This window comes from Apodemus sylvaticus, chromosome 6 (genome assembly GCF_947179515.1).
Source record: "Apodemus sylvaticus chromosome 6, mApoSyl1.1, whole genome shotgun sequence".
Taxonomy (NCBI): Eukaryota; Metazoa; Chordata; class Mammalia; order Rodentia; family Muridae; genus Apodemus; species Apodemus sylvaticus.
The window spans coordinates 99,158,079-99,176,530 of record NC_067477.1 but is presented as its reverse complement, the minus strand read 5'-3'; the positions used below and the strand labels follow the sequence as shown (position 1 = coordinate 99,176,530).

The 18,452-nt window shown below is 45.8% G+C and overlaps 1 protein-coding gene across 2 annotated transcripts in view; it reads left to right on the top strand.

Annotated features, from left to right (window-relative positions):
- The window catches only part of Mboat2 (membrane bound O-acyltransferase domain containing 2), a 135,271-nt gene extending 118,496 nt beyond the window's left edge, over positions 1-16,775 (top strand). For both annotated transcript variants that reach the window (XM_052186037.1, XM_052186036.1), the window contains 5 exons: positions 3,079-3,182; positions 6,071-6,135; positions 7,197-7,329; positions 9,594-9,745; positions 11,299-16,775. In XM_052186037.1, coding sequence (XP_052041997.1) covers positions 3,079-3,182; positions 6,071-6,135; positions 7,197-7,329; positions 9,594-9,745; positions 11,299-11,524 — 680 coding nt within the window. In that variant the 3' untranslated portion in view covers positions 11,525-16,775. The remainder of the gene's footprint in view (positions 1-3,078; positions 3,183-6,070; positions 6,136-7,196; positions 7,330-9,593; positions 9,746-11,298) is intronic.
- The last annotated feature ends 1,677 nt before the right edge of the window (positions 16,776-18,452 follow it).

The window sequence follows — 18,452 nt, the reverse complement described above, 5'->3', positions numbered from 1 at the left end:
AACGTTGAGCTTGGGAAGGAGAGACGCCTCTCTCAAGCCCTCCCTGCACTGCCTTACACAGCCTTGGGGGGCTTCAGCCGGGCTGAGAGGAGGTAACCATGCCTGGCGTGGGCTTTACCTGCGTGGGTTCTGGTACTTCCGCTTGTTATCACCACACGAGTCTCCTGAATGCCCAACGAACTCGTGGTGCTCCTGTCTGCCTTGTGAAGGGTGCGCTGACATGGCGTGGAGCGTGCACTGACGTGATGTGGAGGGTACGCTGACGTGACGTAAGGGTGCGCTGATGTGACGTGAAGCATGCGCTGACGTAACTTGAAGCGTGCACTGACATGACGTGAAACATACGCTGATGTGTTGTAGAGGGTGCACTGACAGGATGTGGAGGGTGCGCTGACGTGCTGTGGAGGGTGTGCTGACGTGACGTGGAGGGTGCGCTGACGTGACGTGGAGGGTGCGCTGACGTGACGTGGAGGGTGCGCTGACGTGACGTGGAGGGTGCGCTGACGTGACGTGGAGGGTGCGCTGATGTGACTTGGAGGGTGTGCTGACGTGACGTGGAGGGTGCGCTGACGTGACTTGGAGGGTGCGCTGATGTGACTTGGAGGGTGTGCTGACGTGACGTGGAGGGTGCGCTGATGTGACTTGGAGGGTGCGCTGACGTGACGTGGAGTGTGCGTTGATAGGATGTGGAGGGTGTGCTGACGTGATGTGGAGTGTACAATGTCGTGGCGTGGAGCCCCTTTTGTCTGTCTCTTGCCCTACTCACTACATCGTAAGTCTCTTTATTCTGAAGATTGTGTGATGCACATGAACCTTTGAACACCACAAAGAGCGCATCACAGAAAGGCTGAGCGGTTGGTACCTGGCATTTCACTACTGCCTTTATTTATTACTGTGAAAGGGTTTGGAACTCGAGTCCATATTTTCAGTCTTTCATACAGAAATGTGTCCGTAAAAGTGGCTTTAACCTGGCAACTTAATGGTAATTACAAGATAATGTTACCTTGTAAGAATTTGTTCACTGTGAGACAGGATCTCCCTGTGTATTTGGGTTGATCTCACTCCCCAGGTCCTTACGTGGTCTCTGGGACGCTAGCCATGGGATGTACTGCCCATGCCTGGCCTTGTGTGGGTATAAACTAATATTGCCTTAATACTGCTTTTTCTTCTAGTCAAATTTAAACATTTTTAGTAAATGAAATTTCTTAAATGCTGGCTTTAAACAGGGGCTTTGAGATTCCAAACCAACTTTGTCTGTTTAGGTTTTTTGATCTTTTTTGTTTTTTTTTTAATAGTCGGTGTTGATGTTGATATTGCTGAAATAGCTCATTGGGTACAGTCACTTGTTACCTGCTTGACAACCTATGTTCAAGCACACACACATACACACACACACACACACATAAATACACAAACACACCCACACACACACAGACACACAAATAAATATAATAAATAAATTTGAACCATTGGATCTGTTAAACCACTAGCTACAGGAATATGGGCATTCTGTCCCCATTTGGATTTGCTTGGAGGCTGTTGGCAGCCTTGTGTGGTGGGAGAGGGCTTTTTCTATATTATTAGATTTTATCTTTAATCCTATTAAGCCTGCACATTACCAGGTGGCTCACCATAAAGGCTGGCTTGTATGTATAACATGACAGAAAAGTAAATCTTGCTTGTGCACTTTCTCCCCAAATTGTAATTTTTTTGTTTAATCAAATAAATAATCAGGAACCAACCATTTAAGGGTAGGATTGGAGTCTATGAAGGTGTCTTGCTGTGTTTTGATGGGTCTTAGCTCGTTTGGCCAAGACATAAATGGTGTGAACTAGAAACACTTTTTGTTAGTTGCAAAGGATCCACTTGAGGCAGGAACTTCCTGGTTTGAGCAGCAATACTGATCGACCTCCATTGGGAAAGGGTTGGAATGCGAGTTCTGTGGGCCAGCGTGGGTTCTGGTCAGCCGTCAGGCAGTAGGCCCCACTTGGCTATAATAACGACCAAAGTGAACATGCGGAGCTCAGGCCCAGCTCCCAGCAGTTTCTTCTGAGTGGTTGAGCACTCTCCACTGTATTCTCACACTGTATCCAAAGCTCCTCACCGCCACCTGGGTTCTCAGCTTCGTGTCTGGTGTTTGTTAACTAACCAGCTGCCCCTCATAGGGTTGTTATTGTCTCTACGTGTGATGATGTCTATACCCGCTCTTAAATAAGTCAGACTGGAGGGAGCTGTTAAGAACTCTTGTTGCTCTTCCAGAGGTCCTGAGTTTGGTTACTTATAACTACCTGTACGGAACTCCAACTCCAGGGATCTGGTCTCTCTTGTGGCCTCCATGGGCACCTGCTCACAACGCAGTAGACACAGACACACACATACACACAAATACACATTTTAAAATTAAGTCATGGACAATTGGTGGAGCTCAGCAGGAAGGGGCCTGGAAGGTTCAAGGGCCAAGGTTCAGTCTCAAATATGACTAAGTAAATACAGAGTCTACTTCCATTGCTTAAGAGTAAGGCCGTGCTGGGCGTAGTGGCGCATGCCTGTAATCCCAGCACTTGGGAGGCAGAGGCAGGCGGATTTCTGAGTTCGAGGCCAGCCTGGTCTACAGAGTGAGTTCCAGGACAGCCAGAACTACACAGAGAAACCCTGTCTCAAAAAAGAAAAAAAAAAGAAAAAAGAAAGAAAGAAAAAGAGAAGAAGAAGAAGAGGAGGAGGAGGAGGAGGAGGAGTAAGGCCGTGTAGACATCTCCTGGGAAAGTCGAGTAGACTCGGGGACTGGAGAGATGGCTCAGCAGTTGAGAGCATTTGTTTCTCTTGCAGAAGGTCCAGGCTCAGTCCCCAGCAGCAGGATGGTGGTTCACAAACATCAGTTTTAGGGGACCTAATAGGCTCTTCTGTCCTCCAAGGGCACCGGACATGTACATGGTACATATAATATGTATGCATGTAAAGTACACAGACACATAAAAATAAAATTAATCTTTAGAAAACAAAGCAAACTATATATGTATGTATGTGTATACATATTGTATGCATTGTAATAACATTTCTTAATACTTTACTCTGTGACAGCTGACGCCATTAACAATGCTGCAGGCTTCGGTTTCAGAGGATACGACAAGAATGGAGTGGCTCGCTGGGACTTAATTTCCAATTTGAGAATTCAGCAAATAGAGGTTAGTATGTGATTAAGACGTTAGTCATGGGACAGTGTATATATCCCAGTATGCTTTCATAGGTTGTGGTGTACTAACCGGTGCTGACCAAAGTAGGCTGCAAATGCTATTTTAATAGAGTGGAGAGTGTGTTTGCTCTTCAGGAGGTCAGAGTCCATAGGGTGGAGTGAAGCCTTAGTGGTCAGCCTAGGATCCTGGGAACTCATTTCCCCCAAGCACGCAGCAGAGAGTGCACTAGAAACGATGTGAGCCTTTCAACTGTTGAACCTACACGGGGTGACAAACTCTCTCCAACAAGGCTCACCTCCCAAAACTCCCAGACAGCACCCGTCAGCTGGGAGCCACATGTTCACATGTGTGAGACGGTGGGGGACGTTTCTCACACACGTGGACTGATGTTTATTTTTATACAGCGGATTAAAGCTCTGTATACACTTTTATACAGTGGCTTCGTGGCTGATCAGGGTGCTGAGGACAACGGACTGTGTTCAGCATTAAACAGATACTCACAGCACCGCTTCAGGGCTCGCGGAGGGGGTGGAAAGAAAGCGAAAGTCAAATGCAGGAAGGAGGGCTGTCCCCTGTTTACTGGTGGTGGACACTCCCTGAGGATGCAGTGACTGAGGCTGGTGACTTGTGGCCCGCAGGAAGCTTTAGAAAGTGCTGGAGAGTAGGTTCCGACCTGGTCGGTGCAGGCATGTGTATGGTGCTTGTAAATCTATGGTCGTCTGAGCATAAGCCACACAGGAGGGGAACCTGAAGCAGGAAGTGACCAGGTAGGCCCTGGAGGAAGAACTTCCTGAGGGGGTGGGGAAGGGCTAGCAGTTCACTAGAGGGCATCGAAGAGCATGGGGATGAGGCTAAAGAAGCCAAGCACAGCCCAGCCTCAGAAATTCCCAGCATCCACAGCAGCTCACCTTTTGGAACTCAGGTTCCAGGGACCTGGTGCCCCCTTCTGGCTTCTAGAGGCACTGCATGCACTTGCTGCATAGGCACATGGTGGCAAAGAACACTCGTAAAATGGAAATAAGTAAAAGCAGGGAAGGGGACAGGAAGCTGATGTAGGGTGGCATTGTCAACCTTTGACTCTATAGTGTCTCTGAGGAGCTTTCCAGCCCCCGTGGACAGACTTACATTTGCCATTTGTTTACATGCTTATGCATACATAAAAAGGATATGGTTTTTCCGTGCCTTGAGAACCAGGTGTTACCCCCCCACCCCCGGGCACATGAGGCATTGCCTTCTTGGGGATAAGTGGCATGAGGACAGAGAAGCATTGGTTCCTTAAGGAGAGGACATTGTGAGCACTGCTGAATGGCCCCAGATGTCAACTGAGGTGGGGTCAGGAGCGACCTCTGCGGAATAGTTCTGCAGGAAGGGGGAGCACAAAAGGTAGCTGACCTAGACCTGGGGGGCTGTAGCTGTGGAGGATGTAGGTGGGGGGCCCTGAGGGACTTTTGTTTAATTTTCTCTTAAAATGGGAAGATGAAGGGGCTGGAGAGATGGTCAAGAACACTCACTGCGCTTGTAGAAGACCTGAGTTCAGTTCCCAGCACCTAAGACAGGCAGCACAAAACCACCTGTAATCTTAGGGGATCTGAAACTGTCTCTGTAGGCACCTGTATACACACACACACACAAACACACACACTAAAGATTAAAATACTGACTAGAAGGAGTTTAAAGATGGAGAGACTCACTCACTCTCTGAGGCCCCTGTGCATGTAGGAAAGAGAGAGAGAGATAGAGGAGAGGAGGCCACAGTAGGCCTACAGGCCTGCATGATGGCACTCCTGAGGCAGACAGAAGAAGCTGTGGTGTGAGGCGTGAGGTCTAAAGATGAGGATGTAGTGTAGGGTGGGCAGGCTGTGTCTGTAGTTGGAGGCCAGGTCACCTCTGAGGGACTTGGGGGAACTCTGAAGAATTTTAAATGCTGCTGATTAATTCTTTGTGATTAATTCTCCTCCCTCCAATGTTGCATTGTAATAACTGTTTTCAAAATAGGGACAGTTGGCATCAGGTAGATTGAGAGCCTAGTCACAGCTGACAACCATGTATGTGAGGTCTGGACAGTTCCAGTCATCATTCGGATGCTACCAGTAGGATGGTGGGCAGCCTGCCAATCATAGAGTAGGGTTTTGAAATAGAGTAGAGGAGTAGGAAGGAAATCTAAGACAAGAGCACCAGAGTTCTTGATGTGATAAATAGACTGTGGAGTCTTAAATGCCAGAAGGGAGCTGGAGCCTTGGGTGCTCACAGAGGTGGGGGGTGGGAGCTTGGTTTGATCCCACCATCACCATTCTGGGTAAGAGGAGAGAAGACAATCACCCCTGGATGATGGTAGACAAGTTGTAGCCTAGAGATAGACATACACACCCAGCAAGTGCTAGGTTTAACAAGAGGCTTCCCCCAAGCAGTCATGCTCCAAGGTTTACAGCCCATGGCTCTCTGGAGGCAGTGAGGAGCTAGGGGCTCTTTAAGATCCAGAGTAGCAGAGCAGGGCTGAGGAGCAGGGCTGGGTGGACATCCCTCACCTAGAAGGAGGCAGAGTGTGACAAAGAAGAGGGTGAGGGGCTGCCCCGCCCGGGGGTGGGCGCACAGAGCAGACCACTGTGATTGTTCTGGGCTCTGTGAGGACCCCTGCATGTGTTCACCTGGGGGGAATCACAGCACTGCTCTGCTGCCTTCCGGTGTTCCTGGAGAGAGATAAACTTTCGAGGATGATGTTACTGTATTAGAAGAACAGTGTTCAGTAAGGAGCCAATGCTATGCCATCGTGACCAAATGATTTTTAGTTTAAATTTCTTAGCGCACTTAAAGCATTATTATGTGGACTTAAAGCTTCATTATTTTGTTGACCAAAGGAAAATGGTCTCTTTGTTTTCCAGATGTCAACAAGTTTTAAGATGTTTCTCGATAATTGGAATATCCAGACAGCTCTTTGGCTCAAAAGGTACGTTCCTTCCAGAGTCTCCCTTAGGCAGTAATGCTTTGGCATTAAGGACTTGACCCTGAGCTTCCCAACCCTACATTCTTCATTCATTGTTAGTGTGTCGAATGACATGTAGACTTAGTTTTTATCCAGGGCCTGCCATTAGCATCCACCAAAGCAAGGCTCCATTCATCAAGTCGGAATTTCTTGGACTTAAGTCACAAGCATCCCTATGCTGGTCTCCTCAGCTTGGCTCAGGCTCTACTGATGTCTGGGCCGAGCCTGTGTCCTCTATAGCTCTGTTTCTGTGTTGGCCATGGGACACACACACGTCGGACCAAAAGACTCAGTCTCACTCCGTAGTCAGGGTTCACCGTATCCTTAAAATCATCCCGGGAGGCTTCAGAGGTGGTCCAGCAGTTAAGAGCACTTGCTGCTCGTGCTGAGGACCTGAGTTCAACCCTCAGCACCCTCAAGATGGCTCACACTAATCCATAGCTGCAGCTCCAGAGGATCAGATGCCCGTTCCAACACTTCTAACAGAATATGTATGCACGCAGGCAGGCAAGACATTCATACACGGAAAATAAAATAATCTGAAAGACAACAGCAGACATCTTATAGCTGACCCCCTGGAGTGTAGAATCTGGAAGCACCAGAACAGCCAGGACATGGAGAACTGAAGTGAGATGTGTCTCAGGATAAACAGGAGTCACATGATCACAGTGGCAGTCCAATGCACCCTGAGACACACAGCCTGTGCTGTCTGTTGCCTCCCAGCCCGCCTTCCCAGTGGTTCTGTCATCGCTCATATCTAATCCTATCTCCTGTGTTAGGAAAAGCAGACGAGGTTTTATAGACTCCCCCAAACTGGCAGTGATCATTTTAGTAATTACATACACCAGGAAAAAGAGAGGAATCAAGCTTACGCTTGCAAGTCTGACCTGTAATGACTGAGCCGGTGCCCAGGGGAAAGGCCGTTTGTTTTCATGTGCCCTGTCGGCCCAGAAAGGATCCTGTGAGCTTTGTGAATGTAGATCCCCTCAATCCTCTTAGCTCTCCGTGTTTTCTATGGTTTCTAGGGTGTGTTATGAACGAGCAACCTTCAGTCCGACAATCCAGACATTCTTTCTCTCTGCCATTTGGCATGGAGTCTACCCAGGATACTATCTGACGTTTCTAACGGGGGTGTTAATGACGTTAGCAGCTCGGGCTGTAAGTATCAACGTTTTTGTTTTAGAATTCAGCATGTGACTCTCTGTTTCTTTGGCTGTGATCAGCAGCATCTGCCTAGTAGAAGTTAGATGTGTGAGTGTTCTCCAGACATGAGTGTTCACCTCCATGCTAGTCCCCATGCTAACCGTATACCAGGAGAAGCCTACGTCTGGCATGAACGGCTTAAAACATGTTACGTGCCTTTACGGCTTTCTCTGAATGAGAGTTAACAAAGGTGAGTAGAACAGATAGGTCTCTTCTAAATCATTTGTTTCCTGTGAGTTGTAACCCTTGAGGCCTCTCTCACTTCAGAGTAGAGTATGACCACTCCCTGAGAGGGGGCTGGGCCACTCCCAGTGGGAGACACCGGGTTGTGGGTGTGGTACTGCTCTGTAGAGTGTTTGCTGGTGGGAACCTGGAACAGTTTGGGGGAACAATTGACATTGCTTCATAATATGGAAGAGAAAAGGGGGATAAGTGGGCGTGAGTGTCTGAAAGTTCACTGGAGGGAAGTAATGTATCCAAGTGTGTGTTTTAACAACTTAGTAGAGTGCCTCATGGGTAAAATAGCTTCCTCTAACAACCGGCAGATACTCATTTTGATGTACTGTGGGAATATATGAGGGAAATAGCAAGAAATAGTAAGACAGGCTGTGCTTTCTGGTAGTTGGTAGTCTGGCTGGGGCATAAGCATGTATATGTGTGCTCTGTGTGTGCACCTGTATTTACAGCTCGGGGCATAGACAGTAGAATCCATGGGCTTTATAGAAAGTTCTCTTGGTTGGGTTGGTTAGAGACAGATGTTGTCTATACACTTTGAAAGGTAGAATGTATTTCAATACCAACCGGAATGTATTGGGGGTAAGACTGTATTTTAGGCATGGGCATACCATTAGAAAAGTTGAAAGCCATAGTGTATTTGGGAAATGGCCAGGGAGATGTAGTTGAAGCAGAGAGGTCCTGTATATGTGACTAGCAGATAGTTCTGGACAGGCAGTGGGAGGAGCCTGAGCATCAGCCCCAAAGCCTGGCCCTGGTCTCTCCATTGCATCAGGGAGCCAGGGGAGGTAGGACTCAGCAGAGGGCCTTGCAGTGCTAAGTAAGCACTCTAGCACCGAGCTACACCCCCAGCCGGCTAGGACTTGTGAACATGGTGGAATGGTGCCCAGCCAGGCTGGGGGAAATGGCTTGTTGGTATTAGATAGAGTACACTAGAGAGAGCTGGGCAAACCCTAGGTGCCAGGATTTGGTTCTAGCCTTTGAGAATCGTAACCCTTCACTATCACAGTTCTGAGGAACCCACATGGTGTCTTTGTAACCGAGGCCGTGCCTCACCTGTGGTAATGTTAAGATACACTAGACATAAAAGAAGAAAGAAAAATGAGGCATATGGTAGAAATGGAAAATCTTGTTTGATTAATGGTTGCATTTCAAAACTGCAACATTTGGCTATTTTGTACTGTTTTGTAAATAGCTGGGGACATAGCCAGGTACACTTTGTAGAATGTAGAATGCACAAGGCTCCAACCCTGCAACAGACAGACAGACCTTTGTGACAGGACCTTCCCAGTTCCATCAGTAAGTGGCGTGTAGTCCCTGTGTCTTTCTATAGACTCTGGCTGATGGATGAGAACTGAGTTCATAGGTCCTTCTGGTCTCCCACACACATGGAGGCTGAGCAGGAGTACTGCAGCCTCAGCCCCTAGTGAGAGGAGAAACTGGGCACCCAGTGAAGGCATGCACAGTCTCTAACTTATCCAGCGCTATTTAAGAAACCTCTCGCCGGGTGGTGGTGGTGCACGCCTTTAATCCCAGGACTCTGGGAGGCAGAGGCAGGCGGATTTCTGAGTTCAAGGCCAGCCTGTCTACAGAGTGAGTTTCAGGTCATCCAGGGCTACATAGAGAAACCCTGTCTCAAAAATCCAAAAACCAAAGGGGGGAGGGGAAGAAAAAAAAGAAAGAAACCTCTCAACAGTGTCAGTTGCTAACTCTCTTGGGAAAGTTTAAGCAACATCAAATGCACAGCAGAGCCACAGACATCTCCCTGAGGCCCTCGGTACTGTCCACCATGTGCTCGCTCCCCTCCCCCAACTGTATGCGCACTGCTGCTGTTGGAACCTGCTTGTCCTGGTGTCAGTGGCAGTCCAGACAGGCAGCAGGGTGAGAGTGTTACTCTGCAGGCTCGAAGTTGCTGTCGCCAGTATGTTTTTATATATAATGTCAGTCTAAAGATGGAGCAATTTCCTGTCTTTATTTCCTTTCAGGTGAGAAATAATTTCAGGCACTATTTCGTGGAACCCCCTCAACTTAAGTTATTTTATGACATCATAACATGGGCGGTAACACAAATAACAATAAGTTACACGGTTGTTCCATTTGTGCTTCTCTCCATAAAACCGTCGTTCACGTTTTACAGGTAAGTGCACTCTTCAGCTGTCAGGATGAATAGCTGTGTTTTCAAAGGAAGGTCCTTGCTAACTGAATAGAACAACAGTAATAGAAAGATAATAGTACTCCAGCCTCATTTCTGCCATGAAGTATATATTATCAATTACTTCTTTTTTTTTAAGATTTATTTTTTTATGTATATGAGTACACTGTAGCTATACTGGTGGTTGTGAGCTACCATGTGGTTCTTGGCCTCTGCTCACTCTGGTTGGCCCTGTTTGCTTTGGCCTAAAGATTTATTTATTTATTATTATAACTAAGTACACTATAACTGTCTTTAGACACACCAGAAGAAGGTGTCAGATCTCTTTATGGATGGCTGTGAGCCACCATGTGGTTGCTGGGATTTGAACTCAGGACCTTTGGAAGAACAGACAGTGCTCTTAGTTGCTGAGCCATCAATTACTTCTTAATCCTAAACCAAGCAATTCCAAGTTTCTTCATAGAGCAGCTCACCCCATTCCGCCCTATGGTGGAAGCATGGCTCCCTCGGAGGCCACACTAGCCGGGGAACCTGCCCCGTCTCAGGAAGTGTCCAGAACGTGACTACAAGAGGAATAGGGGAATGTGTCACCAATTACTAATCACCTTAATTTTCAATCATAGGAAAGGAAAGGATTGGACTTACTTGGCTCCTTCACATTCTTTTGCATGTGACTGGCCGCTGGGGTCCTCTGTATTTCAGAAGTTGCTGTCCTGAAGTCTCTGGTTTTCTTTACTCTTTCCTCTCCTGTCCCTGCCCCACCAGTGTTCACTTTGCTCTGAGTGACATCATCGCTGAGATTAGAGGCTTGATTGATTCTGTCCAGATCTTTATTTCTATGGGATTTGGACTTAGCACAAGAGCATGTGATCCAAGAATTAGACTCAAGCCTTAGGCTCGAGCTTGGTTTTCACATGGGAAAGGGCTAACGTGCCCGTCTTAACAAAGCAAGTCTTCCGGGTGGGTAGACTGTTGGCTGGATTGTCTGTCCTGTATTTTTTTCTTCAGCCACTTGAACTTTCAACTTTGGACTCAGGTTAAGTCCCTTCAGCCTCATAGTCCATATAGGGGCTGATTTTCTGGTGATGTGTTGGGCACAACCTATATTTGCGAAGTGACCATCAAACAGTGTTGGTTAACTATGTGCGGCTCCTGGTGGTTCAGTCTTGGTACCCGAGTGAGTGACTGTGGGTTTCAGAGGAGGACAGGCAGTAACTAGATAATCTTCATGTCCAGTGCTCTCTGGTGACCCCACCTTTAATTTTGTGGCTATGTTCAGATTGCTGTCTCTGTTAATAAGTGCCTTTTTACTTTGTCTTGTGCAGCCTTGAGACCCTTACAAAACACTAGAATATATCTAGGCCTATATTCTGAGCTGGTGGGGGTTGGGCTGTGCTGCAGTTACCCACACCCCAGCCTATACTGTGGAGATAATGGAAGAATAATGCGGGGGTGGAGGGGTGGGGGGTATAACCCGTCTTTAGGACCCTGGGTGTTGGCAAAGGTGTGACTGATAACCATCTACCCTTTTCTTTTAGCTCCTGGTATTACTGCCTTCACATTTGTAGTATCTTGGTGTTGCTGTTGCTGCCTGTGAAAAAGTCTCAAAGAAGAAAGAGCACACAGGAAAATGTTCAGCTCTCACGGGATAAAAAGTTTGACGAAAGGGAAAATTCTCTGGGACAGAACAGTTTTTCCACGATGAATAATGTTTGCAATCAGAACCGAGACACTGGGTCCAGACACTCGGCACTAACACAGTGACTGGGAGAGCACGTGATAGCTGTCTCCCGTCCGGACAGAAGCAGTCTTGACGCCTTTGCAGAGCCTCCTGTTTAAGGAAGAGAGACACTGGGTGGAAAGGGATGGTCTCGGATAGGGGCCTTCCTATACACTAGATTGGAAATGGAATGAAATAACCCCCCCATGCCATGTTCCTGTGGGTCACGCCTTATTCCGAATCTTCCCATATTTCAATAGGGCACTCTGACCTCAGCATCCGCCTCAAGGTCACACGTGTACCTGTTGCTGAATGTGCACTGCGTATCCCAGGCACTGAAGAGGTGGGGAAATAATCATGTCAATCTGGATGATTAACGTTTTCCAAATGGATGTCTTGCCTTAAATCTTCCGTTTCCTAAAATGTTGTTCCCAGATGGTATTTTCAAGTGTAATATCGTGAGGAGACGATTTCAATATTTGACAGGGTGTGCTGCACAGAGGATTGAGGAGGAGTCTAAAACCAGATATTTAAGATCGTGGGTACTTTCAAAAGGCAATAAACATCTCAGTATTTGAAGGGTTTTCTTAAGTTATCTTAGAGGACTGTATGCATGGTGGAACCCAAAGCAGTCAGGGCTTGATTACAGGAAGCTTATTTTTCTGGGAGCTTAATTACCTGGTGTCGGGCAGGAGGCCCTTTCAGGAGGACTTTCTTAAACATAATTAAAGGTTGGCAATGTGATATTTTAGGCTTATTTTCTTAAGAAAAAAATAAAAACAAGAGGGAAGATAAGGTAGGAGGCCGGAAGGAGGAAAGCACCGTGCGGCCTGCAGCCAATGGCAGAGGCTTCCCCCTTCTGTGTCCGAGACCAGTGTGACTGGACGGGACACAGCAGCTTAATGTTGAAACACTGTGGACTTTCTGAAGAAATCTCTTGAGCATAAATTACATAGAGTTAGAGGGGGTTATAAGAGTAACAGTGATAGATGATTTGAAGATTTTGAAAGAAATCTTTAGTAATTAAGGTTCTTGTGTGGTTCATCAGTTTCTTGTCCCTGTCCCTTTCATTGCCATTTGGGAAAGATTTAGGGAAAAGAAAACTTAGTTGATGAGTTTAAATGACTTTTTTTTTTTTTGAAAATTAATAAATTAGTTTCTATACTCTTTAACTTCATGCATTAAAATTCTTCCATTAAACTCTTGTTAAAATGGGTGTTAGATTCTGTCAAAACAAATATGTGTTTTCCTCTTAGGGGGCTACTCTTGCCTTGAGTGACTGGGTTTGTCTTTAATAGCACAGCAGTGTGGCTTGGGGCTACAGCAGCTGGGTTTGAGGCCATGCAACTGAACCCGAGACTGTAGAGAGGAAGGCGGGGGCCTTTGGCCTTCACTGCCATTTTGACCAATCTTTTTTGTGTGTGAAGTTTGTTTTGGTTTTGCCTTAAATTTTCAAATGAAATGTAAGTTGTCAACCTACGGTGAGTTTGGTTTTGTTGGCTTTTGTCACTAATACATTGTAAGTAAAGTTAAGGAAGAAGCAGCAGTAGTGGTGGAAACCTAAAGCTGTCAGAGGACGAGGAAAGGTGCAGATGCCGCCCTGGCCTTCTTTTGAGAACCTGGAAGCCATACGTGGCATGTTTGCTTTTCTGAAGGCAGGTTGCATCTGATGAGGAAAGTCTTTTCCTGGCCTCCAGAGTCCTCCCCATTACTCCTCCCCGATATTTACTAGTGTAAATATCTTTTCTTAGTTTTCATTCCCATGTGTTGAAATCATGCTAGCTGTAGAATTTGAGGAGAAAGAAAAGTGCCCAAATGTTTCTACGATTTCGTGAACTTGGTGGAGAATCCAGTCACAGTTAAAGACAGCAATCAGGAAAGACAGCCCTGGGCGGTTCCTAAGTGAAGCCAGAGCAGCCGTAGGAGCTGCTGCAGGCTTGATCCACCTACCCAGCCACTCATAAATGACCCCATTTATATCTGCTACCCCAGCACACTTCGTTTCTAAGCTTATACATTGAGTCACGGTTGCCTCTTTCCTCTTAATGGATTTATAATCATAGTACTCTCATCCAAAGAGCATCACTGTCTCCTTCCCAGCACATACACAGCATTCCAACTTGACTGACTGCCTTTTTCATTCTTCTATAGCTACTAGTTACATTCATGAGATCATTTTTGGATGGCTGTCTTCTAATTTGGAGACATAATCAAAATGCAATCTAAAATTAGATTCTCATTTTCCCCCTTTAAAACAACCACATTCTATAAAATGAATGTCTAGTTGGGATACTGTAAAGATTCTTTGTACTTAGAAGGATTTAACACTAATGTTTGCACTACTGTTCATTCTGAAGGAGGTCATTATACTATGTGGTTACTTCATTTAACCTGCAGAACAGGGTTCACTGTGAGCTTATAGAATTTTTCCATTTCTTGAGTATCCTGAAATCATTCTGGAGATGGTCAATCTACATCATATTTATACTTCTGTCCAATTATATACTTACTACTCAGGGAAAATAGAACAAAAAAAATATTCTTCCCTCAGATCTCATTTTCTTGAAACAATAATTGTCAATTTGGTGTGTCTCAGCTCACTGTTTTGTTTGTTTCTTTTGTTGTTTTTTTTTTAATACACATTTTAATTGGAGCTCAGAGTGACTGGGGAGGCTTGCTTAGCTTTTAGAGTACTCAAGAGGTGGAGAGAAGGTTCTCTGGGTTTCAGAGATGCCTGATTGCTGTGTCTTAGCACGCTGGTCCCTACTGTGGGACACAGGGTGTCGCCACACATACCACTTTGGAGGAAAACAGTTACAGTGGAGGCTTCTAGAGAGTGATGGTGATTTTGTATGCGTACTTAGTGGCCTGGCTGATCCTTCTGGCTCTTACCTGGGAGAGCACCACCTCCTCCACCCCCACCCCCAATCCTGTAGGGCAAAGGGCAAAAGGAAAGGGCAGGTTCATAAAGGGAACTGGTAACTATCAATGCTTTTTATTACTGGGGCTTGAGGTGAGATTTTTAAAAGATGGTTGTCTAGCAACAGGAGGAATACCTTTTAATCTATTAACTCAGAATGGGTAGCAACATGCCATTTCCTGGTTGCTTTCTTTAGTTTCTATTTCTGCTGAGTGAAACGGGAAGGGATTACATGCTCCCCGTAAGTAATGCTGATTTTACTAGACAGGGTTTTCCACCATGTAATTCTACAGCAATTATTTAATCCAGAGAATAAAATTAGCCATTCTTTTTTTTTTAATTACAGAAAACAATTTAAAATTGCCATCAAAATAATCATGAAGGTTTTACTTTTGAAGACTAGATTAGACTTTTAGGACAAACACTTTTCCTACTTGAAACCCATACCTCATCAATGTTCAGCTTGTGTCTTCATGAGCAAATTTAGAACATTGACCTTACTGTTTCCTTATCAGTTGTTCCTAAGTATTAGCTCGTTGACTCTTAAGAGTTCCACACTATAACTGACCCAAACATTCTTGAGAGAGTAGACATGTTTAGAATAATTGCTTCTGCTGTGTCCACTGAGATTTGGATCAAATGTATAGTTATAAACCAGTATTGGAAAAGGTTTTATTCAGGCATTAATAATCTACCCTGGCTGAAATTTAACACACCCAGTTTAACCTAGGTGCAGAATTCTAGCTTACACTGTGACTGTAACTGTAAGCTGCCTGAGGATCATACATTCCTGGTACATTCCACCAGTGGCATCTGAGGAATGGTTGATCACTTATCCGATTGCCCTCGAGGCTAACTTTCTGCTTACCACTGCCCTTGGAAAAGTGAGTTTGTATCAGGCTTCTGAATGCTGAAGGAAGAGATTTGCATTTTAAACAAATCCACTCGGAATTCTCCAGTTTGATGGATCAGATGTGGCAGCTCTCTCTACAGTGATTTTCTGTAACACCTTGTAGTCAAATCTATTGATAATGATTCTCCTCATTTGGAAGAAAATCTAAAATGAAATTTTCCACACTGATATTTTGTAGGAATGCTCTTATCAATGACGAAGCTGCTTTTCGAGGCTCTTGTTGTACAGAGGATGCAGCCAATTTACATTTTAATTAGGCTGCTTAATAATGTTTTGTATGTTTTCAGATAATAATTTATTTTAATAGGTTTTTAACACAATGCAAACTCCAGTGAAGAACTGACAAGAAGCCCCATAGGTCATTGATTGGGGGAACATTGTCAAACAGAACCTGATGACACATTTCTAATGCCAGCTAATTTGTCTTGCCTTTAAAATTGGTGGTAACTCTTAATGCCATTTTTATAAAGCAAGGGACAGCCTATCTGTTCTATAAACAACCCTTCAAAGATCCTGTACAACCACTGTCTGAAAGTGATCCAGTGACACAGAGCCACCCCCAGCTGTGTTTTCTTCCCTGTTGCTTCTGTAACCAGCACTGGGATATAATATAAAGCCAGAAGTTACAGAGCAAGGGAAGTAAAGGGACTAAGAGATCTCCGGGAGCATGTCTGGGAGAGGAGACTGGGGTTGCCTGCTACAATCTTGGAGTTGCTCCTTGCACAGGCTCTATTTGGGGAAAACTTCTTTGAGAAATCAGTTTGCTAATTGTTTTCTCTGTCCTTTTGTGGGGGAAGGACACAGGTAGAGCATTTGGCAAACTTAAAAATATGTCTCTGTCACCCTTTTAAATGCCTTTGGTTCTGTCTGTACGCGCCCATCTGTCACTGAAGTGCATTTGCTGCTGACTTAATCTCACACAGAAAGAATGCCTTCGTTGAATGGAAACCCAGTCCTGTCTGTCTTGTCAGCTTTATGTACACGAAGGCACCTCCACACCAGAAGGAGCGTCACACGAGGCAGTAGGAATAACAGGGACACCGGATTCCTGGGACAGGAAGGCCCCATCATGTTAGATGACTGGCTGCACACCTGCCTTCTCTTTTAGCTGAACACTAGTTGCCTGACCTGAGGGGAGCCTCAGCTCCCACAGCCAGCGCTGGAAGTGTTTCCGTCTGCCTTCCTGGGTGGAGGTTATCTTGTGGTGGGCTGTACTTTTTCTTGTTCTTTTAATTTGAAGATTGATTTTTTTTTTAAGAAGTGTTCTTTTTCAGCTGATCCACAAGTCAGTTGTCTTTGTATGGCGAATTGAAACCACACTATATCAGACAAGCTGTGACGTGATTCATAACCATTTCCCATCCTTTGTCTTCAGAGCTGCACAGTGGCTTACTTACTGCTGGCTTTTAAAGGTGTTTTTAACTTACATGTGGTTCCCCCCCCCCCTTCTTATTTCTGTGTCTCTAAAGGGATTAAACAGTAGTTTAAAAGAACCTGTGTATGTGTTTGCTTATTTCTGAGGTTAAATGCACTCTATGGGTGCATGAGCCCAGTGTCCAATCCCACGAGCAATGCTCTTTTTATCATCGAGTCTTTGATAACTTAAATGTTATTTCACTCTAATTTTTATTTTCCTGGGATGGGGGTGTGGTGGCGCATGTGCCAGGGTGCTGGCATGGCCAGAAGACAATATGGAGCCTGTTCTCTCTCTCTTCATTAAGTGAGGCATGGCCGTTGACCACAGGTCTCAAGGTTTGCAGGGCAAGCACCTCACCCTCTTTGTGCTGTCTCACTGGCTCATAAGTGTTAAAAATACTGTTCTGTGTCCTTTGGGAGGTAACCAACCCTAAAGTAAACCATGAAAGTTGGTACGTGGATCTGTAGCCTAACAGACTTAGCAGTAAAGAAGGCATCAGGTGTCCTAGCTTGAAACGACGAGCTGGCTGTATAGCCCTGCGGTTGGCTCTTTCCTACCACTCGTGTCCTGACTTGGGCTGTGCTTTTGAAATGTGCTGAGCTCTCACTGTATCTGCAGTTTCTTCAGCATAGTGAGCCACAGGCCCTTCCGTGTGTTCATGAGGGGGAAATACATATATGTATGTGTGTGTGTGCGTGTGTGTGTGTGTGTGTGTGTGTGTGTGTGTGTGTGGTGTTTCGCCTTTATGTATGTCTGCACCACATGCATGTCTGATGGCACAGAGGTTAGAAAGGCAGTATTGGATTCCATGCAACTAGAAGGTGAGCAGCCATGTGGGTGCCAGGAGTCAAACCTAGGATCTTTAAGAGTGGCCTTTGCTTTTAATTGTTGAGCCCTCTTGCCAGCCCTGTTATAGTAACTTTTATTGTTAATTTGAGAAGCTGGGTTGACTGTACAAAGAAATCTAGTCCTTGTGTTTCACCTGTGAAACACCTGAGAGTTGCAGTAACACACACACCCCGCCCCCGCCCCCACACACCCATTCAGTTACTTTGCAAAGTACATATGGCAGTGTCTTTAAGGGCAATGCTTCAGTAAAGGTAGTTTATATGCGGAATGGCTGCTCAAGTGCTAGGTAAAGGAGAGGGAATTGCTTCCCTTGACTCGGATGGGCTACAGCATTGTGAGTGATGCCTTAGAGCTTTGTCCCCAGCACAAAGTGCCCGTGCAGCGAGGGAAGGAAGCGGAGCGGGGGTGTATGGGTACTAACAGGAGGCCTGGGCTCTCTGCTGGGCTAAGTGCCCAGCTGGAGAAAGAAAGGAAAGCTAGGTCAAGGGTCTACAGTGTGAGGAACAGCAGGGGCTGAGAAGGTTTGTTCTGCCAGCAATGTGCTGACCTATTTAGCAGTAACTTTTCCCCCAGTTAGACAGGAATAGTGGGGAAATTGTTCAGCTGTTGTTCAAAAGAAGCACAAGCCTGCAGGTATAGATCACAGCCTGGTGCTGGCCTCTCAGTTGGAACAGGTGTTCCTACTCTAACCTAGAAGGTTGACATTTTCCTCCAGGGCGAGGGATGGGATGCAGGCGCCTTGTACTGCTGGGCCAGCGCCCACCACTGCTCTGCACTCCAGGATCACTGTTCAATAAAGGATGATGCACGCCTTCCTTTGATGATTAATCTCTCGTCGTCAGCCTGTCTGGATTTACATCTCTGGCCACGTCT